Raw genomic sequence first — 20,444 nt, forward strand, 5'->3', positions numbered from 1 at the left:
TAGTATCAATAACATCATGCCCTCAAGCTAACAGCAAAACCTACTAGCACCAGAGCCCCAGAGTGTTTAGTATTGTCTTACAAAATGGCCTGTTTGATCATAAACACATTTAATTAACTTTTATTCTCTGTCTCGAAGGATCTTTGTTACAAAGGCCGTCACTGGCATGAAGGATGCTTTAATTGCACCAAATGCAATCACTCTTTGGTAGAAAAGCCTTTTGCTGCCAAGGATGAGCGCCTGCTGTGCTCGGAGTGCTATTCTAATGAGTGCTCTTTCAAGTGCTTTCACTGCAAGAAGACCATCATGCCTGGTAAGATCTCAAGGCCTTTTGGTCTATAACTGAAACTACAATGCTTTAAATTAAACCCAAGCACAGGAAGAGTGTAGTGCATTAGTACCCCCATTCTCCTTCCATGGTTTCACTTTTCATGGTTGTTGTCACCCAAGGTCAAAAATGTTAAGCCTGAAAATATTAACTGGAAAATACCAGCAATAAGAGTTCCTTAAGTTTTCCATTGTGTACTGTTCTGAGTAGTGTGATGAAACCTCCCTGCACCTGTTCCATGACATGAATCATCTCTTTGTCCAGAGCATCCTGCCCAGTAGTCACTTAATGACCATCTCAGTTACCAGATCAGACTGTTGCTGTATCACAGTGCTCATGTTCAAGAAACCTTTATTTTAGTTAATAAAATAAAGTGCAATAGTAGTGATGCTGGCAATCAGGTACGCCGAAAAAAAGCCATAAAGTGCTTCTTTTAAATGAAAAGACAGTTCTTAATTTAATAAGGAAATAAATCACATGCTGAGGTTACCAAGATCTAATGTAAGAACAAATTCCCCATCCATGAAATCATGAAGAAGGAAAAATTTATGCTAGTTTTGCTGTCATGCCTCAAACTGCAAGTTACGGCCACAGTGCATGGTAAGTACGTAGAGAAGATGGAAAAGGCATTAAATTCGTACAGCAAGATATTTTCAGAAAGAGAGACCACATTCACATAATGTTTATTCCAGTATATTGTTATAATTGTTCTATTTTATTGTTATTAATCTAATACCTAATTTATAAACTTTAACATAGGTCTGTATGTACAGGGGAAAAAACATGGTATATACACACACACACACACACACACACACACACACACACAAGGTTTGGTATTATCTGCAGTGTCACACATCCACTGGGGATCTTGGGATGTATCCTTCACAGATAAAGGGGACTATTACACAAAACCCTGCTTTTCAGAAAGACATATTTCTTACTATCTCTTTATCTCATTTAGTGTACTTTAGAAATGAAAAGATTATACTTTCTGTTTCCAATGGGCCAAGTGTACTGTCTTTTATATATTGTCATAAACATAATTCATAGAAACATTTTGAACCAGAAACTGAACCAGGGAATAAAATCTACACCAATAAATAATGCTAAAACTGCATTAAGCACCCTGTCCTAGGCAGAACCAATAGCATCAAAAAGCACAGCCCACCATAGGAGAATGGAATCAAGCATCATTTTGTATCTCAACACACACTGGTCTGAGGGTCAGTCATCTTTCTTTTCTCTCAGGGAAAGCAAGGATCCATGTAAACTGTTGCACCTTTAGGCAAGTAATAATCCTCTTCGTTGATCCTCTTCTCAATACCTATGGACAGCAGCATAAGAACAATTCTCTCTCATTTTCTTACTATAGATTCAAAGATTTTTCTAGGAGACTGTAAGTGCACAACATCAATCTCAGGAGTCTGTGCCCTGGGCATTCCTAATATGCTTGTAATTCTTATTATGGCCCAATTTATCTAAACCATGTGCAGCCTTTCAGAGTCTACTTTTATAGTCCTTTCACATCATAAAATTATGAAACAGCACAAGAATTTCCAGTGAAAGAGTAATTCACCATCATTGTGGCTGAACTCTATCGACCTCTTTTTTCAGATAAATGTTTTGGAAACCAAACACTATTTTTTTTCTATGTGGCTGATTAGTTTATCACCTTAACATATAGTTTAAGTGATTTGATGTATTACTGCTTAAAAGAAAACAATGAAACTTGATTTGTACTAATAGACTCTTACTTTTGGGGTCCAGGTTCCCGCAAAATGGAATTTAAGGGTAACTACTGGCATGAAACCTGCTTTGTGTGTGAGCACTGCCGACAGCCAATAGGAACTAAACCTTTGATTTCCAAAGAGAGTGGCAATTACTGTGTGCCGTGTTTTGAGAAGGAGTTTGCTCACTACTGCAGCTTTTGTAAGAAGGTAAATATCTATAGAGCATGAAGCTTATGAAATCTTCCAAACCATTGCTTTTTAGCAACATTATATATTTGTAATTAACTGATACTATCATCTTATAGCCATCTTTGCACACTCACGTTAGTACTGAATTCCAACAAGTTCAAAAGCACTACCTGTCACAGTGAGGAAGCCCATCTATTTTTATCACCATAAATTGCCGCCCAGAACATGAATTTAATGTTTCAAAAGCTCAAGTGATTTGATATTCCAGTTCCATTCACTGATGTTCATGCAAGATTTCACGTATTCTGGAGAAGGACCCACATCTCTCTTTGAATACAAATATTTCTTAGAAAATTTTTGATCCATATAATTTCAGAGGGAGATGGATTTGTCTCACAGAGTGACTAAGGGAACCAATTTAAACAGGATATCTCACTCCTCACTTTATATCCAAGCAATGTAAATGTCTTCTTGGCTTGAAGCTTTTATATTTCTAGCAGTAGACAGATAAGAGAATGATACTCAAGAGTGACAAGCTCATTAGGGAAACTCATTCATTAGATAGAAAGAAGGCTAAGCACTACAAGTGGTTTCCTTCGCCTCCAGTTGCAAAGCTTCATGTAGGGCCTTTTAACTTGGATACCCATTCAAACTTTTCCAATAGGAAAAAAAGTCACATTTTTCAAGTAAACTTGGTACAATTCTTTTTTTATCCTCTAAGCTTTTATATGAAAAAGTCACTCATCTCTATCACCTTGATAAAATATCTGTAATCCATTAATATATATTGATGTTCTCAAAGAAATCCTTGACCTGTGAGGTATCATAAGTTTCAAATACCCTGTAAGTTGTGATCAGAAAGTCTGAATCATGGAAACATGTACTAATTCAGTACAGTGGTTTCTAAACACTTTTGATCTACAGGCTACTCTGCTGCTGCTGCTGCTGCTAAGTCGCTCCAGTCATATCCAACTCTCACAACCCCATAGATGGCAGCCCACCAGGCTTCCCCGTCCCTGGGATTCTCCAGGCAAGAACACTGGAGTGGGTTGCCATTTCCTTCTCCAATGCATGAAAGTGAAAAGTGAAAGTGAAGTGTCCGACTTCAGTGTCCACGCTCAGTCGTGTCCGACTCTTAACGACCCCATGGACTGCAGCCTACCAGGCTCCTCCATCCATGGGATTTGCCAGGCAAGAGTACTGGAGTGGGGTGCCATTGCCTTCTCTGACAGGCTACTCTAGCAGATCTCTTAAGACTATTTGCATATTTGCATCCAGACAGCTAGCATGTCATTACCACTATCTACAAATTAACACACACAGTGAGTTTCTACATATATTTAAAATACTGATACTGCATTTGAGGAGGCATCGATAAACTCCTAAGTTACAATTATTAAATTACACGATAGTTCAGTTCAGTTGCTGTCCGACCCTTTGCAACTCCATGGACTGCAGCATGCCAGGCTTCCTTGTCCATCACCAACTCCTGAAGCTTGCTCAAACTCATGTCCACTGAATCGGTGATGCCATTCAACCATCTCATCCTCTGTCTTCCCCTTCTCCTGCCCTCAATCTTTCAGGGTCTTTTCCAATGAGCCAGTTCATATCAGGTGGCCCAAGTATCAGAGTTTCAGCTTCAGCATCAGTCCTTCCAATGAATATTCAGAAATGATTTCCTTTAGGATTGTGGTAGCTGAAAATTACAACTGAAAGTAACATGACATAAAACCATCTCAACCATGGAGACTTCCATTACTCTATCAGAAATACTGACTTAGAAAATGACTTCACAAGAAACAGTTAGACTCTATGACCCTGAAGACAGATGAAGATGAAGCTCTGCAAAAGTCAATGAAATGCATTTAGAAAGAGATGATGGAAATAAAATGGATAGATTGACCTGATTGTTTTGAGGGACAACTAAGTTGGCCGTTTTTAGGCTGTGTTTCTTAAGGACTTACACTAAAATGAGACTTGTGGGAGTCATTTTAAAATCATTTGTTGGGCACATGATGTAAAGTTTCCTTCAATGCTATTCAAGATTCAAATATCTTCTCTAGTATATCATAGCTGAGCACTGTCTGGAGCCAAAGCCCTGATGTTTCCCAGGTTAGAGGAGCCTGCCCTATATTTAGGACATGATTTTAAGTCCCCAAAAATTTATGAAATGTTTGTATTGGGTAGTAGACAGATCACAACATGCCAGATTATTTTCTATTTAATTTTTTAAAACTGCAAGTCCTTTAAGGAAAACTGGATATAAATGTTTCTAATCAAGATGATCCAAGCCGAAGAAAAACAATTTGTTTCAACCCAAGCCAAAGACCAAATATAAAACAAAAGAAAATAAGCAAAAACTACTTGACAACCAGCCCACAGAATTTTTTCATAGATTTTATTTTCTTAAACTAAAATGTATTTTCTACCAGAAAGCAAGTAACCTCAAACAACAGTCCTTTGAATTCAAACTCCACAAGTTTCACATGTTCTAAGATTGATCAGCTGTCATCCACTGAGTGCAAAATCATTGTTGCCTCCACTTTGCCAGAGAAGAAACATGTTCTAAATCCTGGGATCAATCAGTATCAAAAACCAGGCTTGGATATTAGACTTCATCTTAGCCTGTCTGCCTCTTCAAAAGGAATATAATCACAAACAAGCTATTTTTAATGTTCCAGAGTTTCATCTCCATAATGAAACAATCTTTAGTGTATACATCAAGTTTCATTTTGCTGTGAATACAGTTTTCAAGTTTTGAATCTTTTAAGCCTTGCCTGCTAATCATTTGACCAAACAAATCAAAAGAATCCTGAATTCTGCTGTGCCTGTTGTAAGGCATTTGAAGTCAGTAGGGGGTATTTTAAATTGCTTTAGTTCACACACACCATTATGTTTCCCATTTACTTATTTAGAACAGTATATATATTTTTCTCATTTACAAAAAATAACTTTATATGAAATTTAATTATTAAGGTAGTCATTGGAAAATTTTTAAATATCTTTAGGATAATGTTTTCAAAAGCCTAGAGCATAGACAGTTTAATTTGTCACAATAGAACGGCTTAGAATAGACTTTTTCTATATCTAGTTAATTTGCATCAAAGACTACAGGTGCCATCTCAGATATCACATTGCTTCAGTCATTAGAAGACATTTCTATGAATGCTTGCCAGGTTCCCCAGCCACCCCCAAGAGCTCAGTAGCCATGGATTTGAAAGATGCTAGGACTTAAAAATTGCTACACAAGTCAAGTTGTCTAATATTTTTCCATCTGATTTTTAAATAGAGATATCTCAGTCTTTTAAAAGGTAGAATCCATGGATTAAACTGGGTTACAAAATATTTTATGGAGGAGTAACAAGCATCTCTGCAAAACCCTAACACATTACACATTACGGTTCAATGTACAGCAGTGATGACTGAATCCTAGCACTGAAAACACGCAGTTGCCCACAGTCATCCCGTTTGTGCTAGGTACAATACTAGAATTGCTTTCAAACATTCTTCCTTTGGTGTTTCTTCATTCATTCAACAAAGACTTCTCAGTGGCTTATCAGTGCAAAGCAATCTCGTCTCAGTACTATGTTCGCGGTTAGGCACACAGACTGTGGAATCAGGCTGCAGGTTTGAATTCTCACTCTGTGTGTCCCTAGCAAGAGATGTAACTGCTCTAACTCTCTGGAGTGGTTCATCTCTAAAGAGGGAAGATACTGTGTCAGGATGTTGAGAATGTTAAGAACAGGTTAAGCACAGGACTAAAGACTGAAAAAACACCTTAGAAATATTAGTCATTATCAGCAGATGATGCATGCCATGCCAAGTTCCTTCAGTCATGTCCAGCTCTCTCAACCCCATGCACTGTAGCCCACTAGGCTCCTCTGTCCATGCGAATTCTCCAGGCAAGAATACTGGAATGGGTTACCATTTCTTCCTCTGAGGGATCTTTCCAACCCAGGGACTGAACCTGAATCTCCTGGAGCTCCTACACTGGCACATGGGTTCTTTACCACTAGCACCTCCTGGGAATGGTGCTGAGCAAATCCTTTCAGGGTTGCTACTGCTGAATAAAGCATTCAGGAAAAAATAGCTTTTTTTTTTTTTAGGATTCTTAGAAGTTATATGTGAACATAAGAACATAGCATAGAAAGTATCTTAAGTCTAATGGCAGATCTTTGAAGACCAACAAGAAAGAGAAAGATGAGCAAAGAAATCAAGGGCTTATATCTTTTTCATCTTCCTGAGCTCATCATGACCCTGCTTCTTCCCTATAACACTGTAGGAGAAAATTTAGGATAATTCTCATCAGTTCTATTTGATCGAGATAGCCTTTTGTTTTACTTTGGTTCAAAAAAATCACAGGAAAAAGGCATCCTGACACAAGGTGATAGGGTAGCTCGAAGTACCACTTGTGGACAAAGCAGAGAATCACAAAAGACATTCCATGATCATTGCCTTTTTTGTGATCATTTCTCAGGTGATAACTTCAGGTGGGATAACGTTTCGTGACCAGCCATGGCATAAGGAGTGTTTTCTGTGCAGCGGCTGTAGGAAAGAGCTCTGTGAGGAAGAGTTTATGTCCAGAGATGACTATCCATTCTGTCTGGACTGCTACAACCATCTTTATGCCAAAAAGTGTGCCGCCTGCACCAAGCCTATTACTGGTAAGTTTAATATAGTCCTAGCATGAAAAAGTATGGTTCTGAAAATGCTATACAGTTAATTTAGGAAATGTCATTTTAAAAAGGATGATCTTTCCCTTATGTCTCCTTTTGAAACAAACATGAGTACTTATATATAAATATGAATATTACACAGAACCCTCAAGGTAAGTATAGAGTATAATTAAGGCAGCTAGGCTCTGTAGAGAGTCATTAATACTAAAACTTCATGGTACTGACTCAAAGTAAAGCAATAGTTCAAGAAAGAAGGAGAGTAAGATGAACAAAGAAGACCTTCACAAGGAGGCCTGAGTTGTGTGTGTGTGTGTGTGTGTGTGTGTTAGTTGCTTAGTCGTGTCCGACTCTTTGCAACCCCATAGACTGTAGCCCACCAGGCCCCTCCATCCATGGGATTCTCCCGGCAAGAACACTGAAGTGGGTTGCCATTTCCTTCTCCAGAAGGAACTATAGAAAGAAAGAAAGTCGCCTAGACTCTTTGCGACCCCATGGACTGTAGCCTACCAGGCTCCCCCATCCATGGAATTTCCCAGGCAAGAGTGCTGGAGTGGGTTGCCACATCCTTCTCCAGGCCTGAGTTGAGGTAGAACTTTAACAAACTGAGTGGGAGAAAGGGATACTTATAAATCAAAATGCTGCTCAATTCTAAACAAGCGTAAAGGAGCCTTAAAATAGAAAAAGTTTTAATTAAATGCAAGTACTGTGCAAAAATCAGAAGTTATAATAATTACAATAGCATAGGTGAGGAATTAATTAAACCTCAATTTAAGATGATTCTAACAAATGTATTATTCTCTTTTCATTCTGTTCACTTACAGAATTATCTAATTATGAATAGATAAAACAAGATAGCATTCTGTTGAACAAAATATGTGTGATATGATTTGAAAATAACATAAATGGTAAATCTATCTGTGCTAAATGAGTTTTCAAGGTAAAAAGCACATTGTATTTTCCCCAGAGTTACTTCTAAAATGCTAATCCTGTCATAAGAGAACTGACACTCTCATCCCTGAGAGACCTAATAGTTCTTCTTTCTTTCTCTCCTTTTTAAAAATTTATTTTCAATTGAAGGATAATTGCTTTACAGTATTGTGTTGGTTTCTGCTAAACATCAACATGAATCAGACATAGGAATACCTATGTCCCCTCCCTCCTGAAGCTCCCTCCCACCTCCACCCCCATCCCATCCCTCTAGGTTGTTATACAGCCCTGATCTGAGTTCCCTGAGTCATGCAGCAAATTCCCATTGGCCATCTATTTTGCATATGGTAATATATATTTCCATGTCACTCTTTCCATATGTCCCTTGTCTCCCTCCTTCCCCGGCTCCTGAATCCATATGTCTGTTCTCTGTGTCTGTGCCTTCGTTGCTGCCCTGAAAATAATTTCATCAGTACCATCTTTCTAGATTCCATATACATGCATTAATATATGATATTTGTTTCTTTCTGACTTACTTCACTCTGTATAACAGGCTCTAGGTTCATCCACCTCATTAGAACCGACTCAAATAAGTTCGCTTTTATGGCTGAGTAATATTCCATTTCAATAGCTATTCTTTTAGGTATGGTCACCAAATAACATGGCAGAACTGTATTTCTGTTCTCCATTCCTAGTACTCTTAGATCATATTTCGCTTCTGGCTCAGTTTATGTAACATAGGATTATTACAGATTATTTTATACCTTTTCTCCTCCTCTATCTTCAGATATATCACAAGTAAAATTGAATATTTATTTATCTTCAAGTAAAGAGTTTTGCTGCAAGCCCAGCTTGATAGGTTTCACTTTTTTGCAAGGGAGGAAGTTTCCTAGATAAACAGAGCATGGTCTTGTTTCTCCATACAAGGCACCATATTTTTTAGACTCTCACACTGGCCCATGGGCTACATCTGGCCAGCAAGCATGTTTTGTTTGGCCTGCATAAGCTTGGAAACTAATGTAAAATCCATCTCTTCAGCCAAAAAGTAAATGAAGAGCCTGCCCGAGGTGAGCATACTGCCCTCACACTCCTGGTCAGGTCACTGTCACGGGAGCTGAGTGACTGGCCCACTGTGTAGGGCATGCCCCCTTTGTTCCTCCCACAATCATTCAGCTAAGTCACCTCTGCAGCCCTTTCAGGGACATACACTGGCAATTTTAGACCATAGGGCTCCAAGGCTTGGGCTGTTAATAACTCTCCTCTCCGGCTTTTGCATATCTGGCAACTCTTGCAGCCAAGGGAATAAGCCACCCTCTTTACTGGTTCTAGTTAGAAATGAAACTTCCAAAAATGTAACAGTAACTGGAGCTCAAAAAACTTAGTAGAATATGCAATCACAGCTTGATGGACTCAAGACAATTTATTCTACACTTTTCTTGAATTGGCCAGAAAAGACGGGGGCGGGGGGGGTGGTTGGAGGTGGATTTCCATGAAGAAATGAGAAATTTTAACAACTTAAAAATGTTTGAAAACTTCCAGGGACTCAAATGGCTAGTATGGATCTTAAAGAGCCTATACAAGCTTTGAACCTGATGAGTTTCCATTCTGATCCATCACCGCAAATGCATGTGTCTAAGTGATTTTTCTGATGGACTGCTGCAGGTCAATTACTGAACCCAGCTTTTTAAAATCAGACAGAAAAACCACATTTTCCACATGAAACATAGGGATGATCAGGAACCAAAGATGTGTCCCAAAAGTAATCCAAATGCAGGATATATATTTAGAATAATCAGTCTGTTGATCATTATCTTAATCTTCTTTTGGCTCTGTGATTGAGACACACCAGAAACTAAATGCCTGCAAAAACTTCCAACTCACTTTAGTATGTTTTGATCTGATTTTTAAATATATATGGGCTTCCCAGGTAACTCAAATGGTAAACAACCTGCCTGCAATGTGAGAGACCTGGGGTTGAGCCCTGGGTCAGGAAGATCCCCTTTAGAAGGGCATGGCAGCCCACTCCAGTATTCTCATCTAGAGAATCTCAAGGACAGAGAAGTCTGGCAGGCTAGAGTCCATAGGGTCATAGAGTCAGACATGAACTGAGCAACTAACACTTTTAAATATATATACACACATACATATATATATATATATATATATATATATATATATATATTCTCTGTAGTTGTGCTTCTTTAAAGTTGAGCTATTTGAACTAATGTACCACAGGGAACTATACTATTAATACCAAACATTTATCTTCTGAAAGTTATACATTCAGGCAAACAATATGTCATCCCCAGAAACTATGTTAGAATTGCTTTTAAAACATCATTTTAAATTAGCTAGATCTATAAGGAACAACGGAGAAGGCAATGGCACTCCACTCCAGTACTCTTGCCTAGAAAATCCCATGGACGGAGGAGCCTGGTAGGCTGCAGTCCATGGGGTTGCTACGAGTTGGACACAACTGAGCGACTTCACTTTCACTTTTCACTTTCATGCATTGGAGAAGGAAATGGCAACCCACTCCAGTGTTCTTGCCTGGAGAATCCCAGGGACAGGGAAGCCTGGTGGGCTGCCATCTATGGGGTCGCAAAGAGTCCGACACAACTGAAGTGACTTCGCAGCAGCATAAGGAACAAACTCAAGATGTAACTGTAAGTTTTTTCTCCTCCTCTAAGATAGGATTTGCCTTTCTAAGGAGATAAATGAAGCAGCTTGACCTAGTGGGAAGAGCACTAATCTAGGGAATAAAAGACCATGGCCTTGTCTCTGCCCCTTATTACTGTGTGACTATAGGTATGCAACTCACCTCCAAGGTCCTCTTTTGTCTTCTTTGCAAAATGAGGAATTAAATAAGATCACATCTTTGCTGTTTTCTATTTCTGTTTATTTTCAGTAAAGTGAGTTTCAAATGTTGACTTCTTCAGACAGGGATGCTAATATTTCTGGTTATGTTCTTTAAGAAAGAAAATTCAGACTTAATTTGGTGAAGTTGGAAGCACAGACTCTGAAACAGATGGCCTAGGATTGAATTCCAGACCTGCCACTTAGCAGCCGGGTGATTTGGCCAAGAGGCTAAACTCTCTGTTTGACAATTACTATCTGCAAAGTCGGGTTGATGGTAATAACTACCCCATGGAGTGAGGTGAGAGCTGTATGAAGTAAAGGGCTTGGAATAGTGACTGGTTCATCTTTAAGAGCTCAACAAAGGCCAGCTCTTAGTTTACTGAATTTTAGGAATAAATGAAGCCAGATAAAACAGGTGTCAGAGTCCTGTTTCCTGGTTGACTTTCTTATTGAAAATGACCCTTATGATCTGAGGGAGTAAACACATCCAAAATCAAAACAGTTTATCAACATCTCACATGTTAAGTCAAGACTTTCTTATATCCCTGCTACCAGATGCTTCCTTTTTATTCTTCTTTGTAAAATTCTAGAAGAATTATTTTTACATTTTCCACCTGTACAAAGCTTAATAACAAAATCAAGAAAATTTCATGTGCATCAAAATGCTAGATGTGTAATAAATTCATGAACAGAAGTGGTTTATGTATATATGGAACATTATTCTTTCAATCAGCTTATTAACGTCTTGAATAACATTACAGGGATTAATTGGTACATTATTGATTTACTCTCATTAGAAAGTAGTGATGGCATCATAAATAAGCTATAAATTTAATCAAGAAAAGTACAAGAATTTGATGTAAATGTATCCCTGAACTAGTAAATTATATGTGAAGGCATCGAAAAACATTTCCAGGAAGAAAACAAAAGCTCATTATCATATCTAAGGAGAATTTACGTGAAATAAAATATTTATTCACCTTTTTTGATTTACCATACCAAGTGGAATATTTGGAAATTATATGTGCATCAGCACATGAACTATTTTAGCCTCACTAAAATAGTGTGATAAGCAAACCACAAGAATTTCATAGCACTAAGATCACTTAGAGAAAAGCTGGCAAATGAAGATTCAAGTCTAGGGCATCCCAACCCTTACCAGACCTTAGACTTTTCTCCTTTTTAACAACTCCTCAAAATCAGTTCCTTGAATTGTACCCTGGATTCATATTTGGGGTATAGAGACAGAGTCTCATCAAAGACTCAACTTCTCATACCTTTCTTATTAATAGAAACCCTATGGCTCAAGTAAGGCCCAAGTTGAAATGGGGGAGCTGATTTCATTGGGTAACATGGCTTCAGTGGCCACAGGAATCAGATTCACACATCTTTGCTGCAATCCTACACTGTAGTCAACTCTGGGCAAGGTAACAGGGTTATCATATGAGGCTAGCTAAGGACAGTTTGGATGAAATTCTCTATTGGAGCCTTTTGGAAATTGTGTCTCAAGCCACAATATGACTGTGGGACTTTATCTTGAATAAAATTAAACATGAGAAAAGAGAGAAGAGAACTAAAAGTCATTAAAATATCAGATACCAGGCTGGGAAGTATTCATTTATTTTACCTTAACTTTGCTTCAAAGTAAACAGGGTCACGAGGAGGGAAAAAAATATTCTTACTTAGATAAGTAAGTAACTTACTTAGATAAGCAAGTAACTAAGTAAGTAACTTACTTAGATAAGATATGGAACTTTGAAGTTCTGACTTCAAAACTTATTCCTTCTTCTCATTGCACTACCCTGAATTTCCTTATGTCTTGTGAAAATTGCTCAGCCATGTACAACTTTGCGACCCCCTGGACTAATACAGTCCATGGAATTCTCCAGACCAGAATACTGGAGTGGGTAGCCTTTCCTGTCTCCAGGGGATCTTCCCAACCCAGGGATCGAACCCAGGCCTCCTGCATTACAGGCAGATTCTGATCCACAAGGGAAGCCTTATGTCTTAGGCAATCGGGAACTGTCTCCAAAAATATGTGCTTTGTATACCCAAGTTCAACATACTTATGCAGATTATGGGACAAAATTGACTGGGTATCTGGCTGGATCTCAAAGGAAGAACCTGTGGGTGTCATTCCTGAATGGATACAGGCCATTGCGGGTTGCATCATTTCTTGGTTACTTTCTTGATGCGGTCTTACTGTTTTATCTCCAGCTCCCAGAAGTGTACCTGATAGAATGCTCCATCTTTTTGTTGAAAGAATAGATTACTCTTTTTCTCCAATTGCTTTACAGGTCTCAGAGGTGCCAAATTTATCTGCTTTCAAGACCGCCAGTGGCACAGTGAATGCTTTAACTGTGGGAAGTGCTCGGTCTCCTTGGTGGGGGAAGGCTTCCTGACTCACAACAAGGAAATCTTCTGCCGCAAATGTGGCTCTGGGCTGGACACTGATATCTAGAAGGAGACAGTCCCTCCCCACCGGAAATCCACCTTGCTTTTGTTCTCACTAAATCCAAAACTCAACTGACATTGCACTCGACTTAATTTTTAGGAAAAATTCATGTAGAGTTTATAGCACAAGTGTTTTTGCACACATTCTAATTGAACTATAAGGGCTCAGAAAAGCACAGTCTAACAGAAATGAATACACTCTAAATCACAAAGACACCTTTCCTTGCAAAATACTGCACTCTGCTGTTAGAAAATATGGGAAAATATTTCTTTATTGTAATCTAATGTATAACCTATACCTAGAAGTCATGGATTTTATTACTGAAAACTGATGTTTTTCAAAACTGCAAAGTAAGAAGGATACCAAGAGATCAAATTGAAAGACAAATATATGAAACTAATGTTTGCATTCCTCACTAGTTATATGTAACATGCTTGGCTGTGAATGGTAGAACAAAAATGGTCAGGGAAAACATCAGTAATCATATTTAGGTATTTTGTTATTTTATCATTCTTTTATTGTTCACAAGTACTAACTTTGGAGTTGAAAAACAAAGCTGCAATTTGCCCTCATCCTCCCACTTCCACAAGTAGTTGGTTACCATATTTAATCAAAGGAATTTGAGAATTCTGGGCACCATGCCCCTCATTCTCTGCATAGATACAAAGGTGCCCTTTCCCCCCAGGGATAGTCGAAGCATAGGTTTCAACACATTTTGTGTTGAAAGCATTTCAAAGTCCACAATGAAATTTTTTTCCTAAATACTTACATATTCCCTGAAAGAAAAGTCTATTCCTTCAAAAGAGCAAACCAGGGTAATCATTGTCCCCAAAGGCAAACCTTTAAAGTAAATTGATCATTAAATCATCACTTGTGGAAATGAGTTTTAGGGAAGGGATTGTGTGTTGGAACATGACTTTCATCCAGATATCTAAAGGCATAATAGAATGCATAATTAGCTCTGAGCCTCACGCATTTTGCCTTCCAACATTTCACAGATGATTAATGAGAAGACATAAAAGTGAGTTTTAAAGAAATCTAGTAATAATAAAAACCTAAAAAGAATAACTCACTGCTGATAATTCAGGACCTGTGAAGAAGCACAACAGAGCAATAAGGTCTGTAAATGAGGCTTCCTCCACACCTGGGCTACGCACATCACCTGTGCCACTTACGTCACCCATGCTGCCTCCATCACCGCGCCTAGAACTTCAGTCTCTTATATTGACTCTGAGGGGCACTCTCGACCTTCAGGAACCATTCTACAAATAAACCAGTGTGTTTACTGGTCACAGCCTTAATGAAAACCTATCACTGTATGTTTATCTTTATACCACACATCTATTGATGATGCCCCTAACTAGCTGCCCCTGGACAAAAATTTCCACATTACGTAGGATAAGTGGAAATCAACCTCTGCTCTCATTCAATTATGACCCTTGGTTATAGCGTCACGGGTGCAGCAGAGAGAGGTCAGGAGGAGAAATCCAGACTGACACGACATTTTTATAAGTGTCTACTCATATTAGTGCACTAAAGGTTCTGACTGAAGTCTAATTACATGCTGTGGTTGATTACAATGATTAAAATAGCATCACAGAAGATTCAATTAAAATTGTTATGGAAACACAATTTTTGAAAAAGTTTAAAATGCAAGAACATTTGGAGATGTTAGCAATTTAGAGATACAAATAAAAGGTCAGGCTTCATCGGCTATTTGAAAGACATAATTGTCCTTTTCTGGGTATTAACAATGCCAAGATATTTTCTCATATTAACATTTAAATGTAGGCAAAAATACCGATATTCTTCCTGCATTGCTTGAAATTGCACATGTAGAACTGAATATGCCAATTGTTCAATGCTTTAGAATAAACAGTGAACAATATATTTAGAAAGCCAAGCCATTCTGAATCTATGTGGATATACAATATGTAATACTGTCTCAGTTAATCAATTAGAAGTAAACATACAAAATGGTTTTTCTTAAACAATTGGTATCGTTCAGGCATTTTGCTGTGTGAGACTGGGGGGATGTGAGTATGCACATGATGGGGCATTTTACTTAATTCACAGAATCATTTCCAAGACAGAGATTTTGTCATCCTTTGAGAAGTATAGCTAAGTATATCTTATCACTAAGCTACCTTCTAAATGTGGAATTATCTCTATTTTTAGAAGATATTTCTTCCATATTTAGTGGGTAGTTTAGTCATCAAACACATATTAAAGATGTACAATCCACAGTTACAGCTCAAGCTGCTATGATTCTGGGGTGGTGGGGAGGTAGATTAGGGTATGGAAGCATTGGAGTGCCAGATGCAGAGAGCTCATAAAAAGCACCACTATAGACATAACACAGAGCAACAACAACTGAGAAAAGACATGATTAGACTGAGAAAAGACACAATTAGACTGACACATAAAGATAAAAGTAAAAATCATACATAATATGTATAGGTGGTTTAGGTCAATAAAAAGAAAACCCTCTAACTGACTTATCACAAGATAGAATGGACTGTCTCAGAAAGCAGTGGGCTCCCAAGATTCAGGGCATGACATCTGCACAAATAAGGAAGCAGTTAGAAACCAATCTGTGTGCTGAGAACAACCCAATGGCTTGGAAATAGCACAGTAACTGTGCCAAAGAGGAAGAAGAAATGGGATTGCTAAAGAAAAGGGTCAGATGAAGGGAGAGTATGAACTCTTAGGATAAATGGTTTATACTTAATAGAATGGGAAAGAGAAAGTTAGTTACTGTTCTTAAAAAGAAGAGAAAAACATGTAAAGAACATTGTGCTAAGCATTATGACAATGTGTAAAGAACCTTGTGCTAATGATCGCATGTGGCCTAGAACAGAAGAGGGCAAGTTTCTGAAGGTGAAGATATACCTCCAGTAATACCTTTGATTAGTGGCTGCAGAAGTGAAGAAAGGGGCAGCAATAGGTAATGCAAACCAAGAGCTAGATTTAATGATGAGTGAACAAGTCAATCAAATACTTTATGCTGTCATGTTGCAGTTAGAGATGAAAAAGAAAAATGCAGAAAAGAATTTCTGCTTTCATCATAAAAGGAAGGGTGCCCAAGTTTTCAGTTTTCACTCAACAAAACCATAACATATCATATTGGAAAAATCTAGGGCCTACTGGTTAAGTGAAGTGTAATGGTGCTACAATCATGGGTTGAAAACTTACTTTTAAAAAAAGAAACATTAAATTGTACTTTGGAGGGAAAGATTGCTCAACCATGGTGAAAATGAATCACACTGTCAAAAAAGACCTTGGTTAAATATCACTGCAAAATTTAGTCCTACAAATGAAAAATTAACCTAAAAATGTATGTCTGTTGTTAGTAATAATAACATCATTTTTTAAGAAAAAATTATTTTTTAACCTACTTTTGGTATATTGATAGCAATTCATGTTTTAAATAGGAAAAGATGGTTATAATATGCTTGAGGTGTATTTCATTGAGCACAGAAATTATTCTCAAATACAATCATAGATGTTCATTATTACAATAATATCATTTTTGCTTGTTTTACAAATTCTGATCTTCAAAATTTTATTAGGCTAAATAAGTTTTCATAGTATATATTTCTCAAACTGTATTTAGAGATTTATTTTTTACATTAACTGGGCAGTAAGCAAGATATATATGGAGTAACTTTATAGTGTTTATATATGTCTATTACATAGTTATGAATTTTATCTTCACTTTTATAACACCTAAATTAGCTATCTGTTCAAATATCATTTCAGGGTATTAAAACAGGAATAGCATAATTCAATTCTGTCTGACCCAAACAGTAATAACTCCATATCTATGTTCTGTCTTCTAATGATCACATTTTAACCCTGTGTACGAGACAGCAAAAGAGACACTGATGTATAGAACAGTCTTATGGACTCTGTGGGAGAGGGAGAGGGTGGGAAGATTTGGGAGAATGGCATTGAAACATGTAAAATATCATGTATGAAACGAGTTGCCAGTCCAGGTTCGATGCACGATACTGGATGCTTGGGGCTAGTGCACTGGGACAACCCAGAGGGATGGTATGGGGAGGGAGGAGGGAGGAGGGTGCAGGATGGGGAACACATGTATACCTGTGGTGGATTCATTTTGATATTTGGCAAAACTAATACAATTATGTAAAGTTTAAAAAATTAAATTAAATTAAAAATAAAAAAAGAAAGACAAGAAAAAAATAAAATATTCTAAACTAAGAATTATTTTAATTACTATATCTGTGATTCTAAAAATATTCTATCAGAGATATCTCACTTCAGTTGAATTTTCTTATTTCTTATTTTGAGGTAGTCTTCTGCTAATTTCATTTATGTACTGGAGGAATTGGTAAGACTCATTGCTTTTAATCTCTTCTTAATTTTGTCTAAAGCAAAATCTGCATCTGTAATAGACTTCATGTAACTTCAGCTAATCCATACTACAAGCATCAGTTAAATTCTCTCTAGAGTTACATTAGACGACTCATTTAATGACAGAATGTATTCCACAAAGAAACATTCAGAAAAATATCTCTCACCAAACATTTCCAGAGCATTTTTTAAGTCATAGGGCTTTGAAATATATGATGAAATTCTTATGAATACTCAATAAACATTTACGTCTTGGAATGGTATTTCTTCAGTGAAATGGTCAGAATATTACTAGAAATTATACTTGCAGGGATAAACCTTTATCATGAAGCTCTTCCCCCAAAACTATCAGATCTTTAGATCTTCACTGTCCTACCAGAAACATTCCAAAAGTCAGCTGGAATAACTGTAAAGAAATGTTTGGGGAACTTTGTGGTCCTCTTTCTAAGAAGAAGTAAAGGAAATTGATCGGGCTTCCCTGGTGACTCAGCAGTAAAGAATCTGCCTGCCAATTCAAGGGATGTGGGTTCAACCCCTAGATCCAAAAGATCCCTGGAGAAGGAAATGGCAACCCAGTTCAGTACTCGTGCCTGGAGAATCCCATGGACAGAGGAGCCTGGCAGGCTACAGTCCATGGGGTCGTAAAGAGTCACATATGACCGAGCACACCCATACATACCTGTTAAATGTGGGGTTGGAGGAGATGGTTCTCAAACTGAGAATCAAAAAGGAGGGGAAAGGAATGGAAATGATTCATGCTCAAGTTTCAGTTTATACAGGAAGTAACAGAGTTTATGTGTATTCAGAATGCCTGGATTGTATATCTCTGTGGTTGAGAAAGGAAACAGCTTACTGTGATAGAATTATGATCCATGTCACAGAGAAGCAAAGAGTATTTGGGTCAAGTATTTTCCCACGAATGGTAATAAACTTATGGAGTGGATGTCCATAAAGGGTTCTCTGAATGAGGAACATTAATGAGCTCAACAGACATCCATTCAATGACTCAAACAGTGACATTAAATGCTATTCCCATCACATCTAAAAACAAAAATTAGGTTTGACATTTATGGAAGTCCACACACGGAATCCCAAAGGTTTACTCTTTATTTATACAAGTTACAACCTACTCCTAATTTGCCTCTGTAGCATCATTTACGAAGCTATTTATCTGAGAACTCTAACCCAAGGAAATAAATGAGGGAATATGAATAAAGAAGAAGTGAAGGAAAAAAGAGTGGTAATAAAAAATTAACATTCCTGAAAAAAAATAGAAAATTTAATTGATTTTTAAAGACATTTTTCCCTATAGTATAATAAAACATTTTCAAAACCACAAGGCAATTGAAGAAAGCAAAATAAATGGACAACAGAAAATAAAATTTGATAAAATTTGACAAGAGAACTACAATTTGATATCTGTCCCCCAGGTAGCTCTAGTAGTAAAGAACCCACCTGCCAATGCAGGTGACGTAAGAGACACGGGTTCAATCCCTGGGTGGGGAAGATACCCTGGAGGAGGGCATGGCAACCCACTCCAGTATTCTTGCCTGAAAAATCTTATGGACAGAGGAGCCTGGCGGGCTATAATCCATAGAGTCGCAAAGAGTCGGACATGACTGAAGCGACTTAGCATGCATGCATAACCTCTCTCAAGGAAAAATTACTCTCAAATACTACCAACAGATACGTAGTCACCAAAGTCAATAATATTTACAGTTTCAATGCTGTCGTGAGGTATTTGCTATTGTTCAAAATCTGACTATAGTAATATTTTCACTATATATATATGTCTTTGTGTGTGTACTGATAGAGATGTTGATTTTTATATGTATCTATCAAATTACCATGTAGTACACCTTAAATAATTTTAAAAATTAAAAACAAAATTCTCCAGTTAGTTGTCATCAATAGGGGCTCATGGCAATCTTGGAAACAGATCTCCTAAAAGAATAACAATGTTAAATATTTTCCTTATATCTATGAGATAACTCTTTTCATGTTTGATACATTTGGCTCATTATTTTCATACACTGCTGGAGAGAGAAAGGTACTTCTGGAAAGAACTTTGGCAATGTATATAAAGAGTCTTAATATTTTTTATATCCTTTTAACAAGAAATTCCAATTTCTAAGAATTTATACTGGAAAAATCATTGGAGAACCACACAAATATTTTGTACTGAAAGGTTTACTTCAGTATTCTTTAATAAGGTCCAAAATAAGAGAATAAATTAATTATGGTATCTATTTATAATTACTTTAGCCATTAAAAAATAAGACTAGGGACATGAAAATGTTCATGACTCAAGGTTGAGTGGAAATAAAGTATTATTAAATATGTATGATATGTCCATGTTACTAAGTTTATTAATTTATGTGTGAAGAAAAACACTGCAAGGAAGTACAATAAAATATGAACATTAGCAAAATTTAAAAGTTGTCTTCCAGTGGCATCCATGGCACTTGTCTCTCTTATGTCTCCTAAAGTCATACCTCCCTTTACCCGCTTCTTTAAAATAGATATTCCTACATTTTCTCTGTCAATTAACTCTAGTTTCTTGACTTCAGTTGCCTTTTCTACGTAACTGAGCCTAAATATACATGTCTTGCCTTCAATTCTCTTCTGAGTTCCAGACCTGAGTTTTTCTCTGCCTTCTGAACATCTGCAACTCAGTATCATGTGAACAGCTCACAACTTTATTATTCTTCCTACAAATTCCACTTATGATGTTCTGCATCTTAGTTAAATGTATCATCCAGACAGAGTCTTTAGATTTTATATCCTGGGCATTAGTCATTAAGAAAATGCAAACTAAAACCACAAGGTACCATTTCACATGGACTAGAAAGACTATGATCTGTAAGTCAGGCAATAACAAGTGCTATTAAGATGCA

General features: G+C 37.3%; 1 protein-coding gene across 1 annotated transcript in view; it reads left to right on the forward strand.

Annotated features, from left to right (window-relative positions):
- Nucleotides 1–17,092, forward strand: part of FHL5 (four and a half LIM domains 5) — a 57,192-nt gene extending 40,100 nt beyond the window's left edge. Inside the window, exons 3-6 of the mRNA XM_044924306.2 lie at nt 139–313; nt 2,099–2,268; nt 6,728–6,914; nt 13,010–17,092. Coding sequence (XP_044780241.1) covers nt 139–313; nt 2,099–2,268; nt 6,728–6,914; nt 13,010–13,173 — 696 coding nt within the window. The 3' untranslated portion in view covers nt 13,174–17,092. The remainder of the gene's footprint in view (nt 1–138; nt 314–2,098; nt 2,269–6,727; nt 6,915–13,009) is intronic.
- Nucleotides 17,093–20,444: the final 3,352 nt, after the last annotated feature.

The sequence above is a fragment of the Bubalus bubalis genome, chromosome 10 (genome assembly GCF_019923935.1).
Source record: "Bubalus bubalis isolate 160015118507 breed Murrah chromosome 10, NDDB_SH_1, whole genome shotgun sequence".
NCBI lineage: Eukaryota > Metazoa > Chordata > Mammalia > Artiodactyla > Bovidae > Bubalus > Bubalus bubalis.